Source organism: Sinocyclocheilus grahami, unplaced genomic scaffold (assembly GCF_001515645.1).
Source record: "Sinocyclocheilus grahami isolate Dianchi unplaced genomic scaffold, SAMN03320097.WGS_v1.1 scaffold67.1, whole genome shotgun sequence".
Lineage (NCBI taxonomy): Eukaryota > Metazoa > Chordata > Actinopteri > Cypriniformes > Cyprinidae > Sinocyclocheilus > Sinocyclocheilus grahami.
In genome coordinates this window covers 1,694,262-1,704,090 of record NW_015505246.1, presented here as the reverse complement: position 1 = coordinate 1,704,090, position 9,829 = coordinate 1,694,262, and the positions used below count along the sequence as shown (strand labels likewise).

The 9,829-nt window shown below is 37.6% G+C and overlaps 1 protein-coding gene across 1 annotated transcript in view; it reads left to right on the top strand.

Annotated features, from left to right (window-relative positions):
• The window catches only part of cyfip1 (cytoplasmic FMR1 interacting protein 1), a 41,765-nt gene that overhangs the window by 8,245 nt on the left and 23,691 nt on the right, over positions 1-9,829 (top strand). Inside the window, exons 2-12 of the mRNA XM_016272095.1 lie at positions 1,949-2,069; positions 2,163-2,252; positions 3,891-3,968; positions 4,070-4,171; positions 4,256-4,437; positions 4,680-4,776; positions 5,047-5,175; positions 5,898-6,002; positions 6,176-6,267; positions 6,639-6,756; positions 8,255-8,377. Coding sequence (XP_016127581.1) covers positions 1,953-2,069; positions 2,163-2,252; positions 3,891-3,968; positions 4,070-4,171; positions 4,256-4,437; positions 4,680-4,776; positions 5,047-5,175; positions 5,898-6,002; positions 6,176-6,267; positions 6,639-6,756; positions 8,255-8,377 — 1,233 coding nt within the window. The 5' untranslated portion in view covers positions 1,949-1,952. The remainder of the gene's footprint in view (positions 1-1,948; positions 2,070-2,162; positions 2,253-3,890; positions 3,969-4,069; positions 4,172-4,255; positions 4,438-4,679; positions 4,777-5,046; positions 5,176-5,897; positions 6,003-6,175; positions 6,268-6,638; positions 6,757-8,254; positions 8,378-9,829) is intronic.

Here is a 9,829-nt window from a genome sequence, read left to right as displayed (position 1 = left end):
CTCTCGCTCTCGCTCTCTCTCTCTCTCTCTCTCTCTCTCTCTCTCTCTCTCTCTCTCTCTCTATTTCTCTACATTATCTTTATCTCTATCTCTATCTCTATCTCTATCTCTCGCTCTATCTCTATCTCTCGCTCTATCTCTATCTCTCGCTCTCTCTCTCTCTCTCTCTCTCTCTCTCTCTCTCGTAACTTCATTAATAACTGTATTAGTCTGCTAACAATGGCTCAAGCCTCTGTTACTAGGTCTAAAATGACGTTTTGGAATTAGCAACGGAGACGTTGGATGAGTGTAAGAATCGTCATTCCTTGTTGTACATATTAAAACAGGTCTTCTGCAGGTCTTAAAAAGGTCTTAAAGAGTCTTAATTTACCTGTCCACAAATTAAGGCTTTAAGGTGAAATCAGAGCAGAAAGTCTTGGTTTGGAGCAGAGCTATTCAGGAGGACATTAGCTTTCTTTCTTTCTTTCTTTTTCTTTCTTTCTTTTTCTTTCCTTCCTTCTTTCCTTCCTTCTTTCTTTCGTAAAATGAATGAAAAGTAATGGAGATTAGATTGTATTTTAAAACTTTGAAGTTAGGCTGATAACTTGTGTTCTTAAAATTACCTTCATAAAACCTGCAGAAACCCTGTGTATGTATGTGTATATTTTGTTTTCGTAATAGACATTCATTCAGTTTAATCTCAATACTCAAAATTAGTGTTCAATCTCAAATTTCACCACTAGTGACTTAAACACTGAATAGCAAAACTAATCTTATCCAAACAGGTTTCCAAAATGCTGTCCTTTCTGCCCCACCCCCATCTGCCAAACAAGTAGTCCCTCCCCGTTTACATTCTTCAGGAAGTCAGTCTACAGGTGGCGGTTACTTATAGTTTTCTCTGCATATTGCACAGAGATTTTAACATTAAAACAAATTATGTTCTTCAGCTTCAATTGAGTGTGTACGATTTGCATTTTAAAGTACAGCTGCTCAGTCAAAAGCAGCTGTCAGTGTCAACCGCAGCAGTGTGTGTCTGATAACATCACTGTGTTTCTCTAGAGACTCTGTTCTTCATGATAGACTGCAGGCCCTACTCTTTTCTATTCGCTTGCTTCCTGATAATGTCTCCTTCTGCTTTTTTTCTCTGTTAAGTTCTCTTTTTAACTCTAGAAGTGCACCACCATGATCAGGTACGCTTTTCCTTTCTAAATATGTCTAGATGTGTGTCAGGATATCTGCAGTGTTATTCTGTAGGGATCTCTACAAGACCACAGCAGCCCATCTCCATTTCCTCTGGCTTGCATCGCATTTCCTCTTTTGATATCCTTTAATTGTCTGTCAGCCACTTCTGTGTGCTTGTGGCCAGTATTAGTTTCAGCAACAAGCAATTTGTCTTTCCATGCTAAATGTGAAACTGCTGCAAAACATGACACACAATCACAGCCAAGCAGATGATGTTTGTTCAGTGAACAGGCTCTGGACCCGTGAGAAAAAAACCATAATCTAAATCATTGTATCTCAGTGATTTATTTTCAATGTAATATTAGTTTGGAATTTCTAGCAATTTAATCACTGTCAGCATGAACGCCTCTATACAGTGAAGTTTTATTTTTTGCATGGTGCCAGATTAGCACACAGTATGAGGTTTTACCCCATAAGGGGAAGAGAGGAAGTAGGAGAGCACTTTCATTCTGACAGCCGACGCTGTGAGGTGTGAAAAAGTTGCCCAGTTGCAACGATAAGGGAGAGTTTTTTGGTTGTTTTGAGGTTTTATTTTTTCCTGTCAGCTATAAACCTCTTGCTTGCCTTTGCTCTGTTGCTATAGTTTCCAAACATTTACTTTATTTATGTTGATGTTTGCCATCTGTGATATCAAATATTAAACATCTTTGACAGTATGATCCAGTATTGCGCCATGAAAAAATTGTGAATGGTACTGTTCTGATTCATTCATCACTTTTTGTTCTAGAGTGATGGCGTCCACGGTGACTCTGGAAGATGCTCTGTCCAATGTGGACCTGCTGGAGGAGCTGCCACTTCCAGATCAGCAGCCCTGCATCGAGCCTCTGCCCTCCTCGCTCATTTACCAGGTAACAACTGACCTAGATCTTCAGTTTATTTATATAAACCCAAAATACCTGAAGACAGAGCATAACCAGGGTTTTTCTTTTTACCATCCTTAGCCCAACTTCAACACCAACTTTGAGGACCGCAATGCTTTTGTGACAGGCATTGCCCGTTACATCGAGCAGGCCACTGTCCACTCTGGCATGGTAAGATCTTCTCAACATTTCCACACAAACAGGCAGTTGTTCAACTCCAGCTTCACTAGCTATCCTTCTTTAAATCACTAAACCTCGACTCCATCACTGCTCCGTTGAGTTGACCTTGACTGTCCGAATCAGTCCATCAAGCCAGCCCTATTGAATGTGAACTGCTGTGTGCTCTATTAGTGAGAGGTAATAGCTGTCAGGGAATGTTTGGCATCATTTGGCGCTTTTCCACTGCATGGCACGGCTCGGCTCGGTTTGCATTTCCACTGCAGTTTAGTATCGCTTTAGAGTGGGCGGGATTATTCACATGTCGTTATAGTTGCGCCGCCTCTACTACTGCAACTCCTGAAAAACTTTTTAATTCCGCGTCGCCCCATCAAGCTCTCGCTGGATCCACTCCTCTGCTATCAACGAGAGGAACGTCTGTGCTTCCTCAACAGACAACGAAACAGCCACTTTTTAGTTGGAAAACCCCCCAAAAGTGAACCATACCAAGCCGTGCCATGCCGTACCATGCATTGGAAAAGCACCTATTGAGGAATTGAAGAGTGTGTGTGGAAGTAGTGTGGTGCCACACACATACCCACAAAGTCTCAGAGTGTCTAAGGAAGAGCGTTTTGTTACTCTAGGGAAGATTTTCTCCAAAGTTTCTTTAGAGAGTTGTTAAGATCTTAAGATTAAGTGGTTTAATCTGTTCTTTGGCATTACATTCATCATGAGATAAAGGTTCATTGTAGAAGCTGCATTTGATGTATAAATTGGGATTTAAAATCCTGAGATCACCAGTCCAGAAATCAATTTATTTTGCATTATTGTAAATATTATTTCGTTTTTTATTATGTACTTATTATCTAATAGAAAATGTTGAATTATAAAATAAATTATTAGCGTTACAATTTAAGCTACCTGAAAAATTGACTATTAAAATGTTTTTATGAATTATCGGTTATTTATCATTTATTTAGTATAGTTTAACAAAGTTTTAACCTTGAAATAGTGTAGATTAAATCCTAAATATTTCTGCATTTTACTTTCTAGTTAGTTTTTGTTCATTATTCTAAGACTGTTTGGAGAATAAATTTAAAATATTTTAAAATCTAATCAATCAGTCAATTGATATAATCATTTATATAGAAAAAAAATCCACATTTTCAGTTTGGCCTTAAAGGGATAGTTCACCCAAAAATGAAAATTCTGTCATTATTTGCTCACCCTCATGTCGTTCCAAACCCATAAGACCTTCATTCATATTCAGAAAACAAATATTTTTGATGAAATACAAGGGCTTTCTGACCCTGCATAGACAGCAATGTAACTAAAATGTTCCCAGGCCCAGAAAGTAAGGACATTGTTAAAATAGTCAGTGGTTCAACTGTAATTTTATGAAGCGATGAGAATACTTTTTGTTGACAAAGGAAACAAAAATTGCAACTTTATTAAACAATTCTTCAAAATATCATCATAAATATCTTAATGTGTGGTCTGAAGATGAACGTAAGTAATACGGGTTTGGAACAACATGAGGGTGAGTAATGAGTAATTTTTGAGTGAACTATCCCTTTAATCTTTTGTCCCCACTGCTTTCAGTTGCTCCAGTGTATTATAATTTCAAGGGGGAACTTTTGCTGTGTGTTACAGAATGAGATGTTGGAGGAAGGACAGGAGTATGCTGTGATGCTGTATACCTGGAGGAGCTGTTCAAGAGCTATTCCTCAGGTAAATTAGTCACATCTAAAGCCGCTCAAAAAAAATCACAACACCATCAACACAGATTGGAAGTATGTTGTTTTGACCCTCTCCATCTGTCCCTCTCTCAGGTGAAGTGTAATGAACAGCCTAACAGAGTGGAAATCTACGAGAAGACAGTGGAGGTGCTCGAGCCTGAAGTCACTAAATTAATGAACTTCATGTACTTTCAGGTAAAGATGAATGCTATTTTCTAGATTTCGATATAAGATGTTGTAAGATACACTAATGCTTCTCTCATTTTACTTCACTCTCAGAGGACAGCAATAGATCGCTTCTGTGGGGAAATGCGTCGACTGTGTCACGCCGAGCGGAGGAAGGACTTTGTGTCTGAAGCCTATCTGCTCACGCTGGGGAAGTTCATCAACATGTTTGCGGTGCTGGACGAACTTAAGAACATGAAGTGCAGCGTCAAAAATGATCACTCCGCCTACAAGAGGTAACCACAGACTGCTCTCTGTGAGCCTCAGTTTTGCATCTAGCCTCATCATTAATACTTTCCTCCTCTAGATGGCAGTCATTCCACATCTGAATTCTTCTGGTCAGTGTTATCGCTGTAGTATACACACTTTTTTTTGGTGCTTCATTGGCATTTTACTGATATAGATATCACAGATAGATATATTATATCTATTATACCATTTTACAGACATTTCAAACTATTTTCTCTCTGTCCATCAGAGCTGCCCAGTTCCTGAGGAAAATGTCTGAGCCATCCTCCATTCAGGAATCTCAGAACTTATCCATGTTCCTGGCCAACCACAACAAGATCACTCAGGTACCACACCATCTTCTGTAAACTAACACGTAATACTAAGAAAATGCATTGACTATAAAGTATCTAAACAAACAAGGTGTGTTCATTTGTTTTGCAACTGTAGTGAAGACACATTTGTGTTTTATTTAGACCAGCTCATGAACACTGACATTCACTAAACTGACTTCAAGTCTCTGGATATAGCAGCATAATAAACACAAATACATGCAGCAGTGCTTCAGACATGTTCTGTGTATGAGTTGCTGATATTGACGGGCGTCTCTGCTTCAGTCCCTACAGCAGCAGCTTGAAGTGATTAGCGGATATGATGAGCTGTTGGCAGACATCGTTAACTTGTGTGTGGACTACTATGAAAACAAGATGTACCTCACCCCCATTGAGAAACACATGCTACTCAAAGTAAGCATATATTTTGAATGCTTTTGAAAGAAATATTTTATGCTCACCAAGGCTGCATTTATTTGTTCACGAACACAGTAAAAACGGCAATATTGATAAATATTATTACAGTTATACAATATATTTTCTATTTCAATGTGTTTTAAAATGTAATTTAGTCCTGTGAAGGCAAATTACTCCATTACTCCAGTCTTCAGATGATCCTTCAGAAAAATAATTCTAATATGATGATTTAATACTCTTTTTCAATATGGAAAACAGTAGCACCACTTAATATTTTAGCTTGAACCATGCTACATTTTGTTCAGGATTTCTTGGTGCATAGAAAGTTTAAAAGAACAGCATTTATTTGAAGCAGAGGTATTTTGTATCATTAAAATGTCTTTACTGTCCCTTTTAATCAATTGAATGTGTCCTTGCTGAATTAATTATTATTATTTTTTTTTAATTACTTACACCAAAATATTATATGGTATAATATTTACAGTTACAGAAAAATGGAAAAAAGTGCCACTGCATTTCGAGTTAAGGATAGTACTATGTTTTTGCTAGTATTTCTTAAATTTCTTACAATATTAAATGTGAATCTTGATTTTTATGTATCATAATCTTGACCAAGCAGTCACTGTTACCATGTAGTACACTGTTTAATGTAAAAATCAAGGATTTTTATTTAGGATTTTTACACCAGTTTTTCTCAGTTTGGTGTGACTGTCTTGTAGGTGATGGGCTTTGGTCTCTATCTCATGGATGGAACCAACAGCAACATCTACAAACTGGATGCCAAGAAGAGAATCAACCTCACGAAAATTGACAAGTTTTTCAAGGTGTGTGTGTCTGTGCTTTTGGTAATAAAATCGGACATGAAATTTCTGACATTCACAAATGGAAATGCATTTAACATGCATGCTAATATCTGGTGTAAACCACAATCTGTCTCATCTGACCACTTTTATTGGAGGATTTTAATTTGATTTGACCTTCTGCCCCGCCCCTACAGCAATTGCAGGTAGTACCTCTTTTTGGTGACATGCAGATTGAGCTGGCCCGCTATATCAAAACCAGCGCTCACTATGAGGAAAACAAATCCAGGTGGGTGTCCTAGGATGCCATATTTAAATGTGAACGCTGTGTATTATGTAGATGTGTATTAGCTTAACCCAAAATGTAAATCTGCCCTTCCAAACTCATATAACTTTATCTTTCTTAAAGATATGTTTAATAATGTACCGGTTGCTCTTTTCTGAGACACTGTAATAAATGAAGAATTAAGATTGCAAAAGCATCATTGAAATTTGATAAAATTCTATATGTCCTTTTTTAAACATTTGCAAGAAACAAATTGAGCAGTACTTGATTCCAAATTTTCTGAAAGTTCACCAAAAATGAAAATAGCTAAATGTTGTTCTATCTACTGGACCGACCCTTCCATGTTTTTTAATTGCCTGGTCTCCATCCTCTAGGTGGTCGTGCACATCTGCAGGCAGTAGCCCGCAGTATAATATCTGCGAGCAGATGATTCAAATCCGTGAAGACCACATGCGCTTCATTTCTGAGCTGGCTCGCTACAGCAACAGTGAGGTGAGAGGTTTAAAAAAAAAAAAAATAAAATAAATAAAACTGTCTTTTCATCACCGTCTTTATAAACAAATGCAGTGCAGACTCTCCAGTTGCCATGCACTGACTCATGCTGCCAATGACGTTGGGGGATGAAATGTCTATTACCTAATATGCCAAATGACTTGCTATTTCTAAACATAAGACCTCTGACGAAGTTTGTTTTCTGAGTAGTTCTTTGATTCAGAAACTGGCAAAAACAAATGTGTTGTTTAGCATCACATTAAAGCAGCTGATGCTTATTAGGGTTGGATTTAAATCACAATTTTGGTTGCGGTAATGTCAATTATTTGATCAAGAATACAGTAAACATTCATGTTGTGAAATAATATTACAATTTGAACTAACTGTTTTCTGTAAAATAGCTTTTTATTTGAATACATTTTATAATTAATTATTACTTCAGTCATCAAAGCCACATCATCCTTCAGACATCATTCTAATATGCTGATTTTGGGCTCAAGCTACATATCTAACTATTATAAAACGTTAATATTTTTGTGGAAACCATGATACACTTTTTTTCAGGATTCTTTCATGAATAGAAAGTTCGTTAATTTAAAATAGGATTTGTGTGTAGCAATGTGAAGCCTTTAGTATCACTTTTGATCAATTTAATGCATCCTCGCTGCATAAAAGTATTCATGCGGTATATTCTACTAGTACTCTAGTTCTTATGGTAACTATGGTAAAAAAATTGCTAATTAAACTGAATAAGCCTCAGCCTATCGGATGCTGAAAAATATCTTTTAGAAGTGCATTAATGGTGGGAATCATATGAGAATCAGAAGCTACAGTGGCTTACATTGCCCTTGTTAAATTAGTTTTTTCTCATGTGAGTAGATTTGATAAATATTCATTAGCCATAGGAGGGCGAACAGCTCTCGCTTCATACATGATTCCCTTTTCCTTGGCTGAATTGGATTCAAGGCTCAATCTCAGCAACTCAGAGTTTGCATTCATAACCACGGGGGCTGTATTCTTACAGATGAATATGGAAATGTGAGGGGAGGAGGCCAGCCTGGGATTGAATTAAGACATGGCAGCAGCACTATAATGAGAAGGTATTGGCAGCCAGAGGACAACTGGGGTCCGCTATCAGTGACAGCAGCCCGGTGACAAGGAGAAACAGGGGAGGAATTTGTTTGTTCGTTCCACAGCCCTGGTTGTCAGATGTCAGGGGTTTTGACACGCACTGCTTGTGTCTTGTGCTGTCTTGGATTGCTGAAACAAGTGCACAGATACAGGGTTTTGGCATTTCCTCCTGTGTTTGTTCATTTCGAATGCAGCCTGTGCTTCTATAGATGCGGCAGGGATCCTGGAGTTTTGTCATTAGCTTGTGTGAAGAGCTTTCAGTGGTTCATTAATTTGCTCATTTTCTCTCTAATGGTAGTAGTTGTGTTGGATGTTATGTTATCTTGTTTGCTTGCTCTGTCATTGCCTTCTTTTCTAATTTTTGCAGGTAGTGACTGGCTCAGGGCGTCAGGAGGCCCAGAAGACGGACTTTGAATACAGGAAGCTGTTTGATCTGGCTCTGCAGGGTCTGCAGCTGCTCTCTCAGTGGAGCGCTCAGGTCATGGAAGTGGTGAGTGGAATTGTCACACTCATTTATGTATGTGACCACCAACCAGGAAAAGTTGAACTCCAACTGATGAGCAGTGGTGATTATGTGGGTGACACATGGCTGGATCCCTGGTTTCATGCTGCTCTTATAAATCTGCCTGATAAAATACAAAGCCCCCAAAATCACTTAAAAACAGTCTAATAATCTCTATAAAATTGACCTGTAACTGAATATCCAATCATGTTTTGTGCAAAATTAATTTAATTGTTTTAAATTTTGAAATTTTGGAGCAATGGATACTTGTGCTTGCAGTAGACATTTAAAATATGGGATTCAAAACCTGGAAAAGTTTTTTGTATGTTTGTTATTTTTAAATTATTTTTTATTGGTTAATTTTTTGAAGATTTTATTGCCATATTAGGTTATGGTGTGCAATAAAATATTAAGCTTTTTATTTTTAAATATTAAAAATTTTCTATTTATGTATCAGTAATGATCCATTTATTTAATTTTTTTATTATGTTCTGGTTTCTTTCCCCTCTCTCTGTCTAGTTTCTGGTGACTCTCAACTGTTGTTTGTTAATGACAAAATGACAATAAAATAAAATCAAAACAAAAGCACATACGTCACTGGAAAAACTCTCAAACAGGGTGCTCAACAAAAAAATATTGATAATGGAAATAGAAAAAAAAGTTGGCACACCTAGGCTCCAAAAATACCAAAAAAGCTACATAATATCTCCAGTCTTCAGACATACTGTCTTTTGTTTTCTTTACAAAAGTGCCTCCCTTTCAGGCATTTAAGAGTAAGGAAGAAAAAGAAACCATATTACACTTGAGATGCTTGTTGGTCAACTCTAAAATGTTTTTGTGTTCTGCATAAAGTATGCAGTACTCCTAAAGAAGATTAATGAACATGCCAAGTTCTTTAAAGGGGTCATATGATGCGATTTCAAGTTTTCCTTTCTCTTTGGAGTGTTACAAGCTGATTGTGCATAGATAAGATCCCTGAAGTTGCAAAGACTAAAGTCTCAAAACCAAAGAGATATTCATCAAAGTTAAGACTCTGCCACGCCCCCCTAAAACGGCTCGTTCTAACACGCCCCCACATATCTACCTCACTATGTGGAAATATTAGCATAATGCCGCCCAAATGTTCACGCAAAGAAAGAAGGCGTGGTTTCAGTAACCACAGTTAGTGTTGAAGCAGCATGTCAGGGAGACGCTGCGTGTTTCTAGGCGAAAGCAAAAGCACTTTATTTGGCCTTCCGGAAGTAGATGCATTTAGGAATCTTTAAGATTACTTACAACAGAACAGCAGTGCATTTTATGGACGACCGTTTCGTGAACCTAGGAAGGAGGTAATTCTGACTTTGCTATGACAATCTGACGCTTCTGAATCAGCTACTGTTTTGTTATTAGTTTAAGTATTTGCTATTGACTGTTCAAATGCGGAGTTTTGCACATCGTGTG